General features: G+C 43.6%; 1 protein-coding gene across 7 annotated transcripts in view; it reads left to right on the top strand.

The window, feature by feature from the left end:
- APBA2 (amyloid beta precursor protein binding family A member 2) overlaps nt 1-18,085 on the top strand; it is a 134,139-nt gene that overhangs the window by 83,993 nt on the left and 32,061 nt on the right. For all 7 annotated transcript variants that reach the window (XM_060179278.1, XM_060179275.1, XM_060179280.1 and 4 more), the window contains 2 exons: nt 5,686-5,766; nt 7,866-7,902. In XM_060179278.1, the coding sequence (XP_060035261.1) occupies nt 5,686-5,766; nt 7,866-7,902 (118 nt within the window). The remainder of the gene's footprint in view (nt 1-5,685; nt 5,767-7,865; nt 7,903-18,085) is intronic.

The following is an 18,085-nucleotide window of genomic DNA, read 5'->3' on the forward strand; positions in this document are numbered from 1 at the left end:
AAGGTTATCAGTAACCAGCAGCCATAGGGGGGGCCTGAGGGTCGAGAGAAGACAGATCAGATATGATCAAAGGAATGGAATGGGTAGGGAAGTAGGGAGGGGACTTTCAGGCAAAACTATGATTATGTAGATAATAAGGGAGTGGGCTAGTGTGAGGCAGGGAGGCTGACAGAGGGAACTTTTCCCTGGTGGTCGTTTTCTTCCATGCTCGGCTTCAAGTAAAGAGAGACTGACAGAAAGGTCATGCCATCCAGGCTCCCACTTTTCTTTCTTTCTTTTTTTTTTTTTTTTAAATTTCTTTATTGAGAAATTAACGCAGTAAATACAATAGTTTGTACATGCGTAACATTTCCCAGTTTTCCATATAACAATACAACCCCCACTAGGTCCTCTGTCATCCTTCTTGGACTTGTATTCTCCCCACCCACCCACCTCAGAGTCTTTTACTTTGGTGCAATACGCCAATTCCAGTTCAGGTTCTACTTGTGCTTTCTCTTCTGCTCTTGTTTTTCAACTTCTGCCTGAGAGTGAGATCATCCTATACTTACTCATCCTTCTGTTTCTGACTTATTTCACTTAACATGGATTTTTCAAGGTCCATCAAGATCGGCTGAAAATGGTTATTTTTCACTATTTTTTTTATAGCTGAGTAATATATATACACACATACATACCACAACTTGCTCAGCCACTCATCTGTTGTTGGACACCTGGGTTGCTGCCAGATTTTGGGTATTACAAATTGTGCTGCCAAGAACATATGTGTACACAGATCTTTTTGGATGGGTGTGTTGGGTTCCATAGGATATATCCCCAGGAGAGGAATTGCAGGGTCATAGGGTAGGTCCATTTCTAGCCTTCTGAGAGTTCTCCAGACTGTTCTCCACAGAGGTTGGACCAATTTACATTCCCACCAGCAGTGTAGGAGGGTTCCTTTGACCCCACAACTTCTCCAGCATTTGCTGCTGTTACCTTTCTGATATATGACATTCTCACAGGAATGCAGTGGTATCTCATTGTTGTTTTTATTTGCATTTCTCTGACAATCAAAGACTTGGAGCATTTTTTCATGTGTTTCTCAGCCTTTTGGATCTCTTCTGTGGTGAATATTCTGTCCATGTCCTCCCCCCATTTTTGGATGGGATTATTTGTTGTAGGCTCCCACTTTTCAATAGGAGGTCCCACACCATGCTCAACCATATCCTCACAATTTCCCTACAACAGTTTAGCAAGAACTGGGTTCCATAACAGCGAGACCCCTCCTCTCCCACAAACAAATGAGAGCTGGACACCCTGGTGACCAGGAGGGAGAAGAGTCTCTGGGGACGCCATTGCCAAGGCAATAATTGCTCTCCCCCATCCACCCTGCTGGCCTGTGTGTCCATCAGGGGGAACTGGTCCTGCACATGGGTGGTCTTCAGTGTGGTCCTGCACATGGGTGGTCTTCAGTGTGGTCTTGCTGAATGTAAATGGGTGTCACGGGCAGAGTTAGTTTGTTAGTAACTTGGAGGGCTCAGGCTGGAGTGACAGCATGGTGGTCCTGCAAAATACTTATGCCTGAGGCTATACAGTCCCAGGTTCAATCCCTAGCACCACCATAAGCCAGAGGTGAGCAGGTGAGCAGTGCCTTGGTCTCTCTCTCTCTCTTTCTGTAGCTCTCTCAAATAAATAAATAAAAAGAAATTGTAGGTTGTTAAAAAGGAGGGCTTTTGGTACTCTTCCTTGCTATATTATTTTAAGATTGTTGTGAAATACCAGCAACATGAAAATCACTGCCATTTTATTTCTTAAAAAATGATTGTTTTTCTAATGAGAGATACCAGAGTACTGTTAAGCTTTGAATTATGGTGGCATCAGGGATTGAACCTGGGACCTCTGGGGCTTCAAACATGTCGATCCTATGCTCTAAATGCTAAGCCAGTTCCCTGGCCCCCTTTTAAGCATTTTAACATAACAGTAAACACAGATTCAGTATGGCATTGCACAGTCACATGACATTTGTTCTAGAACATTTTCAGTACCCCAAAAGGAGACCTCATACTTATTACCAGTCATTCCCATTCTCCCTTCACCCCGTGCCCCTGGCAGTGACAGGCCTGCTTTCTCCGTTGCTCTCTCCCGCCCTCTCCTCCCTTATCTCTTTACCACTAGGGTTATCCCTGAGGCACCAGATCTGCTTCCTCCATATACAAACATGTCTGTTTCTTCTTCACCCACATGGGGTCGCACAGCCTGTGACCTTGCGTGTCTGGCTCCAGTCACTGTTGCAGACTACTGTTTCCAGGCTCCACCCAGTTTTGTGCCAGAACTCCTTCCCTTTTCTCCACTGAGTGGATGAACCATGTTGTGTTTATCCGCTGATGTACTGGGAGCAAGGTGGGGTGGGGGTGTTTCCATCTTCCAGCCTTTGTCAGTGAAATTGCTGAGAACATCCTCAAAAGAGTTTTGGTGTAGACACAAGTTGCCAATTCTTTGGGGCTTAGGCCTAGAATGGAGGACTGAGTCAGATGGGCATTCAATATTTCACATTCTGAGGAATTAGAAAGTGCTCTCATAAAGGTGCTGGCTATGCTCAGATAAAAAAGCAGTTTAAAGACCTTGACTGGGGCCTGGGCTGTGGTGCACCTGGTTAAACACACACATTGCCATGTGCGAGAACCCAGGTTTGACCCCCCCCTCTCCCCACCTGCACAGATGAAACTTCATGAGCAGTGAAGCAGTGCTGCAGATGTCTCTTTCTCTTTGTCTCTCTATCTCCCCCTCCACTCTCAATTTTTCCTTTGTCCTGTTAAAAATTATATATAACCACCAGGAATGGTGGATTCATAGTACCAGCACCAACCACCAGCAATAACCTTGATGGATATATATATTTGGATTTGTATATATATATGTAGTTTTGCCCTCAAATGCTAGGTTGAACATCCAATGTGGAAGAGCCAGGTGGTCAGTGGTGGTAGAGATCTCAGCAGACCAGACACAGAACAAAGCCAGGCCCTAAGCATCACAAATGGGGCTTCAGCAGCTATGACAGCCTGTCACCTTCTGCTCCCCTCCACAAAGCCACCTCCACTTAACCTTGAACTTCACATAGACAGTGAGGCACTTTTTTACTATAGATTTGACCTATACAATGTCTGGATATGAGGGATGAAGAGCAGTGCAGAAGGGACTCTCCCTCCTTCACCCTTTCACAGAGCAGCCTGGACAGTGTAACAGACTGACTGGCTGGTTGGCTGGCTTTCCCACTATCAGATCTTCGAAGCTGCAGGTCAACTCTGTGAAAAACTACAGCCATATCCATGGGGAGAAGGATTCTAAGAATAAGCACTTGATCCAGGCTCCCACTGTCATCAGGGTAAATAGCACAGGAGTGCCCTGAATTGTAAGAGGAGTGGAAGCTAAGGTCAATGTTGTCATTTTTCTGAGCCATCTTCTGTGCCAGTGATGGAATGGGGCTGAGTTAGACCTTCAGCCTTCAGGCTGATCCTGACCTCATGTGACCTTGACTCCAGCTGGCCTCTCTTGGAGGAAGGAAGGTGTCTTTGTTGGTTCAACCAATGCACGGGAATAAAGGGCCCCTTTGAAAGCAGGGGCATGAAGTGGATCCCACAGGCAGTGTCCTCTCTGTGACATGAGTGAGTCGCTTGTCAGCCTGGGATTGCTCTGACACAGTGGAAGGGAGCTGGATTTGAAGGAAGAAAGTACAGACCAGCAGAAGACCAGGGCTCACTTGGCATTCAGCCAAGTCACTAGGTTCTGACTGGAGCCCCCTCCCTGTTTAACCCCTTTGCTTGTCATTCAGGGGAGGTCTGGGAGCCCCGAATATTTATCCAAGATGAGTGTGGTTGTTGTCCCCCAACCACAGCATTGTGGTCTATTAGACCATTCCCAAAGTGTAATCTGGTTGACAAGATCAGAATTGACATTAAAAAAAAAAAAAAAAAAGATCCTTGCATTTGCTGTACCAACTTGAGCCAAGATAGCCATTAAAGCCATGTGTTCAGATTAATAGGTTTTGTATTAAGACATGGGGTCATTCCTACCCTGAGCAGCTGTCCCTGGTCCTGCCCTGCTCTAGTCAGTCCCTGCCACCCAAGGGGGCACATTACTATATTTCACTTGCCATATCCAGAGATGGTGAATACAGGTTCCAGCAGAGGGTACAGAGAAGTGAACGGTACCCCCAACACACCTGCCCTGTGAGAGAGGACCCCCTGCTTTCCCTGTTGACTAGGAAGACACAGGTGACCCCTACTGGCCTCTTATTTTAATTATAGCTGTCACTTTGTCTTGGAGAAGGCACAGAAGATTGAAGATATGTCTTCATGTCACATATCTGGGACTCTGAGACCATGTGGGTCTCTAGCCATTTTCACTCCATTTTTAAAATGTCTTTTTTCTTTATTTTTAAAAAAAATTTTAAATGATTTTAAAAATATATTTATTTATTTGATAGAGACAGAAATTGAGAGGTAAGGGGGAGATAGAGAGACACCTGCAGCAGCACTGCTTCACCACTTGTGAAGCTTTCCCTTTGTATGTGGGGACTGGGGGCTTGAACCTGGGTTCTTGTGCATTGTAACAGGCGCACTCAATCAAGTGTACCGCCACCCGGCCCCTTCTTTATTTTTTTTCAGTGCCTGCACTACAAATCCACTGCTCCCAGAGGCTATTTTCCTCCCCCTTCCTCTCTAGGTTTTATTAGATATGACAAAGAGAAATTGAGAGGAGAGGGGGAGACAGAGAGGACTAGAGAGAGATCCCTGTGGCACTGCTTCACCACTCATGAAGTGTCTTCCCAGCAGGTGAACCCAGGTCAGTTCTTGCACAGGCTAGTGTGTGCATGCAAACAGGTGCACCACCTCGCAGTCCCCATCATGTTCATCGCAGGCGCTGCATTCCAGCTGGCCCCATGATGAAAATCAGAGCACCAGATGGTCTCCCCCAGGGCAAAACCCGTGAGCCCACCCTCTCTGGAACCAACCCTGGCTGCTTAGGAGGAGATGTGGTTGTCATGGTGATGAGTCTGTCCAGAGAGAGCTGGAGAAAATATTGAGGCAGAGGGAAGGGTCGAGCCCTAAAAGCTTTGGGGGAAAGTTGCCTTTTTTATTTTAAAGATATTCAAAAGGGAGCGGGCACCACCAAGCTGCAGATACCAAACTGAGTTCCCTGGGCTGATGACTTCACCAATGTGTCCTGGAACCCCAGCTCCCCAGAGCTCTACTCAACTAGAGAAAGATAGAAACAGGCTAGGGGGAGTCATGCGGTAGCCCATTGGGATGTGGGTTAAGCGCACGTAGCACAAAGTGCAAGGACCGGTTAGGTTCCCCACCTGCAGGGGAGTCACTTCACAAGCAGGTCTGCAGGTGCCTCTTTGTCTCTCTTCCTCTCCATCTCCCCTTCTCTCTGTTTCTATCCAATAACAAATAAAAAAATTAAAAATTAAAAATAAAAGAAACAGGCTGGGGGTATTTACAAAACAGGTTTTGTAAATCAGTATTAAATCACTAATAAAAAATCAGGGATGTGTGTGTGTGTGTGTGTGTACATTGCTACACACACATGCCACTTACAAAATGGAATCATATTGTCTCTCCAGTTGAGTGTCTTGGTTGATCTTTCAAAGGCAGGAAAAATACGTTTCTCTCTCTACTTCTTTCTCTTGATCTGCCTTGTCTCTAGGTCTGCAATGGTTTGGAGCAGCCCAGGAAGCAGCAGCGCTCTGATCTCAATGGACCGATTGACAATAACAACATCCCGGAGGTAACGTTTCCCAAGGAGAAGAATTCAGCCATATCTGGGTCTGCCCACCTTCTGCCCCATGCTACCAGGGGAGGGCATCTGATCCAGCAGGGTTGGCTGATTTTGGGTGGGCGCTCTGGGGGCCCTGCACTCTGATTCAGTCCCTGAGGGGTGGCTCATCAGGGAGGCTATGTGCCTGTGTATTGATGGAACACGGGTGGGGAGCATCTTATTGTAAACCGAGTTTGCCAATAGGGGTGTCCCTGACATCTGGAACCAAATGACCCTTTGTTATGGGGTTTGACCTTTGCACATGGACTGTGTCACAGCATTGCTGGTCTCTGCCCACTTCATATCAATAGCAATGCCACCCACCCCCATCAAATAGTGGCCACCATGTGTCCTCAGGCAGTGTCAGATGTTTTTCCTGATCATCTTGGTCAAGAGCCACTGCTCTAAACTGACAACGTGATTTTCATGTGTTTATTTGTTTTAATTGCCACCAGGGTTATCTCTGGAGCTCAGTCCTGGCACTACAAATCCACTGTGCCTGGTGGCCATTTTTTCATGTTTTTTTTAAAAAATAAGACAGAGAAATTGAGAGGGGAGTGGGAGAGAAAGAGGGGGGGACCTGCAGACCTGTTTCATTGCTTGCAAAGCACCCCTCCTGCAGGTGGGGAGCTGGGGGCTTGAACCCAGATCATTGTGTGGGTGATTGGGCAGGTCCTTGCACTTCATACTATGTGCGCTTAACCGGGTGCACCACTGCTTGCCCCCCTTCTTATCTTTCTTTATTTGATAGGACAGATCAAAATTGAAAAGGGAATGGGAAATAGGGAGAGAGAGAAAAAAAAAAACCCGCAGACCTGCTTCACCACTTAAGAAATTTCCCTCTGCAGCTAGGGAGCAGGGCTTGAACCCATGTCCTTGCACTTAGTGATGTATTCACTCAACTCTGGGTGTGCCACTGCATAGCTGCTCCCATTCTCTCTCTCTCTCTCCCCCAGGGTTATCACTGGGGCTTGGTGCCAGTACTACAAATTCACTGCTCACGGAGGCCATTTTTTTTTTCATTTTTATTGGATAGGATAGAGAGAAATTGAGAGAGGACGGGAAGATAGAGAGGGAGAGAGAAAGATAGACATGTGTAGACCTGCTTCACTGCTTGCAAAGTGACCCCCGCCTTGCAAGTGGGGATCTGGGGGGCTTGAACTGGGATCCTTGCTCAGGTCCTTGTGCTTTGTACTATGTGTGCTTAACCCGATACACCACTGCCTGCCCCCCTCCCCATTATCTCTTTATTTTTGCCACCAGGGCTATCACTGGGGCTCAGTGCTGTTTGCATGATTCCACCACTCCAGGCAGATTTTTTTTTTTTAAGATGGAGAGTGAGAAGTAGAGAGGGGGAGGGGACGGACAGAGAGAAGGGAACACCTTGGCTGGGTGGTGGTGCACCGGGTCAAGCGCACATAGTGCAAGGAGAAGGGAGCATCGCAGCACCACTGCACCACTTGTGAAAGCTTCCTGCCGGAAGGAGCTCCTCTGTGGTGGCCCAGGGCTTGGACCCATGTTTCTGTGCTTGGTAACATGAGCACTCATTCAACTGGGCCAGCCACCTGCTACCACCTGCTCGCTAAGCAGGTTTTTAAAACTCATGTAACTGACACTGCCATAAGGGAGGCTGTTGAAATGAAACTTTGGCAGGGTGTTTCCCTTTTCGGGATAACTGTATGAATGAGATCTTTCTAACTTTGGTGGCATAACCATGAATCCCTTCAACCCCCTCAAACCCCTCCCCCCACTTAGCTGTGCCAAACTCCCTTCTCTTGCCTGTTTAAGTGTGTCCAGGTAACTGGTAACTTTCACAGTCTCCCACTGGAGAGCTGTGACACTATATGGCCTCTGGGATAAGGTCAGGGACTCTGGATTTTAGATGATGGCCTTTTCTACCCTGAGTTTCTCAGACATCACAGGACCCAGGTGACACTGGCAACCCCCTTCCTATTGCGGGTCTTGTTTCTTATACCGGTGTACACCCCAGAACCTTGAGACTAGGCCACCCTCTTCTAAGCACGTGTCTGATTTTTTTCTTTTCTCTTTTTTTCTTCTTCTCTTACTAGACGAAGAAGGTGGCGTCATTTCCAAGTTTTGTGGCTGGTAAGTGACTTTGAATTGTCTCTCAGAGTGGGGGAGGGGGGACAGTTGCTCTTTTAGACCCAAGGCAAAAAGGGTCATTTTACTTTTCGTCTTCTCCTGCAAAGCTTGTCTGGAAAGTGTAACATCAAGGCGAGGGCAGTGTTAGGGGATCAGGCTGTATTTTGATGACTTGAGTCCTGCAGTAGACCCAGATAGTATAGTATTGGGGTGGGGTGGGGTGGGGTGGGAGGAGTCCCCTTGATTAGGAGACAGTGAACCATCCCATCTAATTCCACCCTCATTAATAGCCTCACACATGACGCTGATGATCGGATTAATGGATTGAAATGTGTCTGTATAAGCAGCTAATTACAAGTTAACACTTTTGATTAGGGTGGGTATAATTGCATCCAAATTCAGCCTTGTAGGTCTTTTTTAAGATTCCTCCTTTCCTTCCACTCCCTGATCTGTGCTGGAGCCGATGATGATTATGCCTCAACTTTCAATGATAAAAACCAACATAGGGCAGTTGGGCCGTAGCACAATGGGTTAAGCACATGTGGCTCAAAGCACAAGGACCAGCATAAGGATCCCAGTTCAAGCCCCCGGCTCCCCACCTGCAGAGGAGTTGCTTCACAAGAGGTGAAGCAGGTCTGCGGTGTCTATCTTTCTCTCTTCCTTTGTCTTTCCTTCCTCTCTCCATTTCTCTCTGTCCTATGCAACAACGACATCAACAACAATAACAATTACAATAGTAAAACAACAAGGACAACAAAAGGGAATAAATAAATAAATATTAAAAAATAAAAAAAATAGATGAGGGCTGGGGCTGTGGTGCACGTGGTAGAGTACACACATTACAGTGCTTAAATTCCCGGGTTCAAGGCCCCTAGCCCCCATGAAGGAGGGAGAAAGCTTCATGTGTGGTGAAGCAGTGCTGCAGGTGTCTCTCTTTTTATCTCTCCCTCTCTGTCTTCCTCAATTTCTCTCTGTCATATCATATATATATGTGCCCGGGGATCAGGTGGTAGCACAGTGGGTTAAGCGCACGTGGCATGAAGCTCAAGGACTGGCATAAGGATCCCGGTTCGAGCCACCAGCTCCCCACCTGAAGGGGAGTCACTTCACAGTCGGTGAAGCAGGTCTGCTCGTGTCTGTCTTTCTCTACCCTCTCTGTCTTCCCCTCCTCTCTCCATTTCTCTCTGTCCTATCCAACAACGATGACATCAATAACAACAACAATAACTACAACAACAATAAAACAACATGGGCAACAACAGGGAAAAGAAAAAAAGCTCAAAATGGATGAATGGGTTCTGTATCCTCTCTGCTGCAGGAAGCGTCCTGGTTTGGTTGTTTGTGACAGTGGCAGGCTGGCCTTGTCTGGGGATCCCCCCAGCCTAGTCCAGAGGTGTTGTCAGATCTTTCCCTCTCCCGTGGAGGGCTGTTTCATACTAGTGTGACAACAGACTGTGTGTGTGTGTGTGTGTGTGTGTGTGTGTGTGTGTGTGTGTGTTATTCTTTCATTCACCAGCTAGTTATTTATTTTTATGACTACCTGTCAGAGCAAGGTAAATTAGTCTTCAGAAATAAATGACTTCAAATCTTCGTCTTGTTTGGCCATCAGGGTTATTCCTGGGATTCTGTGCCTGCACCATTCCTAGAGACCATTTTTTCCCTTTTCCTTTTTGATAGATACAGCGGGGAAGGCGGGGGGGGGGGAGAGAAACAGAGAGGAGAACTCTGCAGTACTGTTCCACAATTTGTGGAGCTTCCTCCCTGCAGGCGGGGACCGGAGATATGAACCTAGGTCTTACACTTGGTACAGTGTGAACTTTACTGGATGCACCACTGCCCACCCTTGTCTGTAAATCTTCCTTAACCTTGCTTTCTTTTTCTTCTTTTTTTTAATTGCCACCTGGGTTATTGCTGGACTTGGTTTTGGCATTTTGAATCCACTGCTCCTGGCAACCATTTTTGTCCTTTTTTTTCCTTCTTCTTTTATTTTTATTGGATAGGACAGAAAGATGGGGAGAAAGAGAGGAAGAGAAAGACATATCTGTAGACCTGCTTCACTGCTCCTGAAGCAGACCCTCTACAGGTGGGAAGTGGGGACTCAAACCCAGGTCCTTGTGCTTTGTAATATGTGTGATTAACTGGGTGTACCACTGCCCAGTCCTCTTCTTTTTCATTTTTTTTCTTAAAAAAAGACTTTAAAAATTTATTTGTGGGGCCGGGTGGTGGTAAATCTGGCTGAGTGCACGTATTACAATGCTCAAGGACATGGGTTCGAGCCTCCGGTCTCCACCTGCAGGGGGCAAGCTTTGTGAGTGGTGAAGCGGTGCTGCAGGTGTCTCTGTCTCTATCACCCCCTTCCCTCTTGATTTCTAGCTGTCTCTATCCAATAAATAAAGAAAATAAAATAATTTTTTAAATTTATTTTTTTTCTTCTGATGTTTTCTTTAATTTCTTTATTGGGAAATTAATGCTTTACATTTGACAGTAAATACAATAGTTTGTACATGCATAGCATTTCCCAGTTTTTCATATAACAATACAACCCCCACTAGGTCCTCTGTCATCCTTTTTGGACCTGTATTCTCCCCCCCACACACCCCAGAGTCTTTTACTTTGGTGCAACATGCCAATTCCAGTTCAGGTTCTACTTGTGTTTTCTTTTCTGATCTTGTTTTTCAACTTCTGCCTGAGAGTGAGATCATCCTATATTCATCCTTCTGTTTCTGACTTATTTCACTTAACATGAGTTTTTCAAGGTGCATCCAAGATCGGCTGAACACGGTGAAGTCACCATTTTTTATAGCTAAGTAGTATTCCATTGTGTATATATACCACAACTTGCTCAGCCACTCATCTGTTGTTGGACACCTGGGTTGCTTCCAGGTTTTGAATATTACAAATTGTGCTGCCAAGAACATATGTGTACACAGATCATTTTGGATGGGTGTGTTGGGTTCCTTAGGATATATCCCCAGGAGAGGAATTGCAGGATCATAGGGTAGGTCCATTTCTAGCCTTCTGAGAGTTCTCCAGACTGTTCTCCACAGAGGTTGGACCAATTTACATTCCCACCAGCAGTGTAGGAGGGTTCCTTTGACCTCACAACCTCTCCAGAATTTGCTGCTGTTACCTTTCTGATGTATGACATTCTCACAGGAATGCAGTGTTATCTCATTGTTGTCTTTATTTGCATTTCTCTCACAATCAAAGACTTGGAGCATTTTTTCATGTATTTCTTGGCCTTTTGGATCTCTTCTGTGGTGAATATTCTGTCCATGTCTTTTCCCCATTTTTGGATGGGGTTATTTGTTTTCTTGTGGTTGAGTTTGGCAAGCTCTTTATATATTTTGGTTATTAGCCTCTTGTCTTAAGTATGGCATATAAAGATCTTCTCCCATTCTGTGAGGGGTCTCTTGGTTTGGGTAGTGGTTTCTTTTGCTTTGCAGAAGCTTTTTAATTTGATGTAGTCCCATAGGTTTATGCTTGCCTTAGTCTTCTTTGTAATTGGATTTGTTTCATTGAAGATGTCTTTAAAATTTTTGCGGAAAAGAGTTCTGCCAATATTTTCCTCTAAGTTTCTGATAGTTTCTGGTCTAACATCCAAGTCTTTGATCCACTTGGAATTTACTTCTGTATTTGGTGAAATATAGTGGTTCAGTTTCATTCTTCTTCATGTTTCAACCCATTGTTTCCAACACCATTTGTTGAAGAGACTCTGCTTTCCCCATTTAATAGTCTGGGCACCTTTGTCAAAGATTAGATGTCCATAGGTGTGGGGGCTTAGTTCCAGGCTCTCAATTCTATTCCACTGGTCAGTGTGTCTATTCGTGTTCCAGTACCAAGCAGTTTTGATGACAGTGGCCCTATAGTACAATTTGAGATCTGGGAGTGTGATGCTTTCAGTTCTGTTCTTTCTTCTCAAGATTGTTTTGACAATTCTAGGTCTTTTCTGGTTCCAGATAATAAACATTTGTAGTATTTATTCTATTCTCCTAAAAAATGTGTTTGGGATCTTGATGGGGACAGGATTAAATTTGTATATGGCTCTGGACAGTATATTCATTTTGATGATGTTAATTCTTCCAACCGATGAACATGGAATATCTTTCCACTTCTTTGTGTCTTTTTCAAATTCCTTGAGTAGTGCTTCATAATTTTCAGTATACAAGTCTTTCACTTCTTTGGTTAGGTTCACTCCTAGATATTTTATTGTTTTTGTTGCTATAGTAAAAGGAATTGATTTCTGTATTTCAACTTCTTCTAACTTAGTGTTTGCATAGAGGAATGGCACTGACTTTTGAGTGTTAATTTTGTAGCCTGATACCTTACTGTATCGCTTGATGATTTTCAAAAGCTACTTGCTGGATTCCTTAGGTTTTTGTAAGTATACTATATTGTCCTCTGCAAATAGGGAGAGTTTGACTTCTTCTCTTCCAATCTGTATGCCTTTAATTCCTTGCTCCTGCCTGGTTGATATGACAAGAACTTCTCACACTATGTTGAATAATAATGGTGATAGTGGGCAGCCCTGTCTAGTACCTGATCTGAGGGGAAATGCTTCCAGTTTTCACCATTAAGTATGATGTTGGCTGTAGGTTTGCTATGTATAGACTCCAGTATCTTCAGTAATTTTGCATCTATTCCCATTTTTGTAGTGCTTTGATCATAAAGGGATGTTGTATTTTGTCAAAGGCTTTCTCTGCATCTATTGATATGACCATGGTTTTTGTTGCTGCTTTTGTTGATGTGGTGGATCATGTTGATTGATTTACGTATATTAAATCAACCTTGCATGCCTGAAATAAACCCCACCTGGTCATGATAACAGTGTTTTGAATATACTGCTGTATCCGGTTAGCTAGAATTTTGTTCAATATTTTAGCATCTATGTTCATCAGAGATATTGGTCTATAGTTTTCTTTTCTTGTTGTGTCCCTGTCTGCCTTTGGTATCTAAGTGATGTTGGCTTCACAGAAACTAGAAGAAAGTATTCCAGTGTCTTCAATCTTCTAGAAGACTTTTAAAAGTAGTGGTATTAGTTCTTCTTTAAAAATTTTGTAGAATTCATTTGTAAAACCATCTGGTCCAGGACTTTTATTTTTGGGAAGGTTTTTGAGAACTGTTTTAATTTCATTAGCTGTGATGGGCCTGTTCATGTTATCCACTTCCTCTTTACTTAGTTTTGGAAGTTGGTAGGTATCTAGGAAATCGTCCATTTCTTCCAGGTTCTCTAGCTTGGTGGCATATAGTTGTTCATAGGAGTCTTGCATGATATGCTAAATTTCTGTGGTGTCTGTTGTGCTATCTCCTCTTTCATTTATGATCTGATTTATTTGGGTCTTCTCCCTTTTTTCTTTTGTGAGTTTGGCTAAAGGTTTGTCAATTTTGTTCACTCTTTCAAAGAACCAACATTTATTTTCATTGATCTTTTGTATGGTTTTCTTATTTTCAGTGTTATTTATTTCTGCCCTAACTTTAGTGATTCCTGTCCTTCTGGTTACTTTAGGGTTCCTTTGTTCTTCTTCTTCTAGGTCTTTAAGATGTGCAATCAGGCTGTTTGTGCTTTTTCTTGTTTCCTAATGTGTACTTGTATAGCTATGAACTTCCCTCTCAGTACTGCCTTAATTGTGTCCCAAATATTTTTATAGCTTGTGTATTCATTTTCATTGAAGTCTCAAAACATTTTGATTTCTTCCTTTATTTCCTCTTTGACGCAGTAGTTGTTAAGTAGTGTACTGTTGAGCTTCCACATTTTGGGACTATTACCAATCTTTTGTTGATTGGTAAGTGTTAGTTTAATTCCACTGTGGTCTGAGAAGACGCTTGGGATGATTTCAGTGCTCTTGAATTTGCTGATGCTGTCTTTATGGCCTTAAGGATGACCCATGTGGACTTGAGTAAAATGTGTATTCCAGTTTCTTGGCATGAATGACTCTGAAAATGACCAATAGTTCTAGTTTATCTATCTCCTCATTTAGCTCCCACATGTCTTTATTGATTTTCTGCCTGGGTGATCTGTCATGTGATAGAGTGGGGTGTTGAAGTCCCCTACTATGACTATGTTGCTGTTAATATATTGCTGTAGCTCTTTCAGTAGAGGTTTGATGTATTTAGATGGCTTTTCATTGGGTGCATGTTAATAATTGTTAACTCTTTTTGATTGACTGATCCTCTGAGCATTAAGTAGTGTCCATCTGTATCTTTTAAAATTTTTATTTATTTTAAAGTCTATGGTGTCAGATATGAGAATAGCTGTTCCAGCCCTTTTTTGTGGGCCATTGGCTTGTATGACAGTTTTCCATCCTTTCACTTTGTGTCTGTGTTTGTCTTGGTGAGTTAGGTGGGTTTCCTGTAGACAACATATTCTTGGGTTGTGTTTTCTGATCCATCTTTCTACTCTGTGCCTTTTAATAGGTGATCTCAGGCCATTGACATTTATTTATATCAGAGACTGAAGATACTTTAACGCCATTCTTGTAGATTTTTAGTGTTCTGATATATGGCATATTTATTGTGGTCTGAGGAGACCTTTCAGAACTTCTTTCATGGCAGGCTTGGTGATAGTTGATTCTTTCAACTGTTGCTTGTCTGAGAAGGTTTTGATGCCTCCATCTAGTCTGAATGACAGTCTAGCAGGACACAGTAGTCTTGGTTGAAAGCCTTTCTCATTGAGCACTTGATAACTTACCATTCTCTTCTGGCCTGTAGTGTTTGTGTGGAGAAGTCTGGTGCTAATCTTATGGGTTTTCCTCTGTAGGTGACTCTTTGTTTTTCTCTTGCAGCCTTCAGGATCCTTTCTTTATCCCTGTTCCTTTCCATTTTCTAAATATGATGCGTCTTGGTGTCTTTTAGTTTGGGTTAATTCTGTTGGGAACCCTATGGGCTTCTTGACTCTATGTCTTTTATGTTGTCTTTACTAGAGAAGTTCTCATCTATTATGTCCTAAAGAATGCTTTCTTCCCCTCCCTCTCTGTCTTCTCTGGTAATCCAATAATTCATATATTATTTCTTTTCAAGTCATCCCATAGGTCTCTGTTGTTGTTCTCAGTATCTCTTAATCTCTTTTTGAGATCTCTTACTTCTTTTTTAGTTGCCTCTAATTCATCCTCGTTCTTGTTAATAATGTCTTCAGCCTCAATGATTCTCTTCTCTCTTCCCTCTACTGTTTTCTGGAGTTCATCTATTTTGTTACCCTGTTCTTATACTGTTTTGGCTTGTTCAGCTAGTTGTGTTCTTATCTTAGCTATTTTAGCTTTCAGCTCTCTAATAACCTTGAGATAATTCGTGTTTTCTTCCAGAATTTCATTTGTTGTTTCTGCATTTCTGATGATGACTCTTTCAAACTCTTTACTCCCTCCAGTGATTATTTCCTTAACTAGCATTTGGATATTGACCTCATTACTTTGTGCTTCAACCTTTGTGGGGCTTTTACCTGGACTCTTGTCCTGGTTCATTTCTCCAATATTTCTTCTTGGTGGTTTAACCATTTTATATAGTATGTTATGAGGTTCCTCTCAGTACTTTTCAAATTACTGATGATTCTTTCCTGGATTGACTTGTGTCTAAGTAAGGTAATTAAAGTGTTCTTTTCTTCCCTGTAGGCTGTTGGAGCCTGAGGGCTTTTAAACTATAAGTAGGGTTCTTAGCTTAATCACTGACTCCTGACCAAGAGATAAAGCAGGGTGGGCCAGAGATAATCCAATGGTTATGCAAAGAGACTCTCACAGCCCCATTGCTAGGCCACCAAGGTATAGATCTTCTCCTGAGTTTCCTCGTTAGTCCTCTGGTGTCAGCACAAGGCCTGCTGCTCCAGATTCTGAGGGCAGTAGCAATAGAGACTCACAGTTTCATTTGGTGAGTCTTAGGGCAGTCCTCTCCTCCCTTCAGCTGTATTTCTGTTGGTAAATCAGACTGGAGGTGGTGTCTCAACTGGTAAACTGCTGAACTGTTACCAGCCACTTAATCTCTCCCTAGGCTCCTCTCTGTCCAGGAGCCACATGTGTTCACACTCATCAGTGACTTTGTGGGTTCCTGAAATTGTTCTAGTCCTGTCTTGATGCAGTCCCAGGTGGTATCCTGTCTTTCATTTTTAAATGAAAACCAAAGTCTGAGAAACTGAAACCTGGTAACTACCCCTCAAAGTACTAGTTTTAATTAGACTAACCCAAAGCAAACTGGCTAAATAGATTTACTGACTCAAACTGGCTTTGACTTACTCAACTCTGTACTGGTTCAATGTTTTGCTTCAATGCAGTGATCCAAGGGTTTGAACTCAAGTCCTTGTGCATGGTATGGTGTGCTCTCTACCTGGTAAGCCATCTCTTGGCCCCCAGACAACCAGTGTTGAACAGTGTCAGAACCTAGATTACATTATCCAAGTTGACTTAATCCATGTAACTAATTCAAATAGGACCAATTAGGTTTTGTCCAGCAGTTTATGTGTGCTTTTAGCTAAGTGTTATCTGATTGTTTCTCAAACAGCTTTTCTTTTTTAAAAAATTTATTTATTTATTCCCTTTTGTTGCTCTTGCTGTTTTATTGTTGTAGTCATTATTGATGTTGTTGTTGGATAGGACAGAGAGAAATGGAGGGAGGAGGGGAAGACAGAGAGGGGGAGAGAAAGATAGACACCTGCAGACCTTCACTGCTTGTGAAGCGACTCCCCTGCAGGTGGGGAGCTGGTGGCTCGAACTCGGATCCTTATGCAGGTCCTTGCGCTTTGCGCCACCTGAGCTTAACCCTCTGTGCTATAGCCCGACTCCCTCTCAAACAGCTTTTCATGAGGCCACAGTAGGTTCTGATGTTGCTGACACTGCTGATTAGTTGGGATTTTTTTCAGGAACTAATATCGGCAGGAATAAGTCTCTACCGTCAGGCTTTAATTGGATTCCTTTTTTTAAAAAAATTATTTATTCATTCCCTTTTGTTGCCCTTGTTGTTTTATTGTTGTAGTTGTTGTTGGATAGGACAGAGAGAAATTGAGAGAGGAAGAGAAGACAGAGAGGGTGAGAGAAAGATAGACACCTGAAGACCTACTTCACTGCTTGTGAAATGACCCCCCTGCAGGTGGGGAACTGGGGGCTTGAACCGGGATCCTTAAGGTGGTCCTTGCACTTTGCGCCATGTGCGCTTAACCCACTGCACTACCACCCAACTCCCATCGGATTCCTTTTGCTAGAACTGCACCCTCTCAGTAATAGAGGAAGAGACCTGAACACCATTTTCCTTAGCATCTGGCTTTAGGATGGAGGTGTGTCAGTCACACTGATCTGGTGGGGTAGATGGGGTCTTGTGGCTCCTAGGAATTCACTGTTCAACATAACATGGTGCCATTGGGCAGAGCCCCCTCTAGAGTCAAGGTGAGTTATCTCCACACCAGACTCCTTGACTCTTGGGCCAGCTCATCTTTGTATTGGTGAGGAGTGGGGAGGCATATGACAACTGTGTCAGCACCCAGCTACCCTGAGTGGTACTTCTTTCTTGCCTTCCAGAGAATATTTCTTAAAAGATGGGTTTGTTTGGGTGGGTTCAGGGAGATAGCTCATGGGGTAGAGTATATACTCTTTACTATGCAAGGGACTTGGGTTCAAGCCCTTGGCAACATATGGAAGCACCATGCAGGGCACCAAAGAGGAGCTCTGTGAACAGTGGAGTGGTGCTGTGATGTCTCTCCTCTTTCTGTTTCATCCTGGAGTGGTGAAGCCCTAGTGATAACAAAAGAAAAAAGATGTTGACATGTGAGACCAGCTATCCTATAAGACACTATTCCCCTAATAGAGTGTGTGGGGGGAGGGGTACTTAATTTTTTTTTATGAGAGAGAAGAGAGCACTGCTCAACTCTGGCATATGGTCATGGTAGTAATCAAACCGGGCCGTCAGACATGCAAATCCTGTTCTCTAATGCACTGAGCTGTCTCCCCAGCACTGAATAGTACTATGACAGACAGAATTTATTTCTAGAGCTTCTGTGATTCATTTGGAACTTTTTTTTTTTTTGGCACACTAATAGAAGTTGAGGTATATATTTCAAACGTTTCCTTCCAGATAACTCACCAGTTGGGCCAGAATGATTTCAGGAACTTTTTCTTTATTTGAAATCCTCCTGTCTTTATCGCCCACTAAATTGCTTGGTACATCCTGGTCTATTTCTGGATCTGTTAGGTGGATTCGTTCAGTGAGGTTTCAG

Source organism: Erinaceus europaeus, chromosome 20 (genome assembly GCF_950295315.1).
Source record: "Erinaceus europaeus chromosome 20, mEriEur2.1, whole genome shotgun sequence".
Lineage (NCBI taxonomy): Eukaryota > Metazoa > Chordata > Mammalia > Eulipotyphla > Erinaceidae > Erinaceus > Erinaceus europaeus.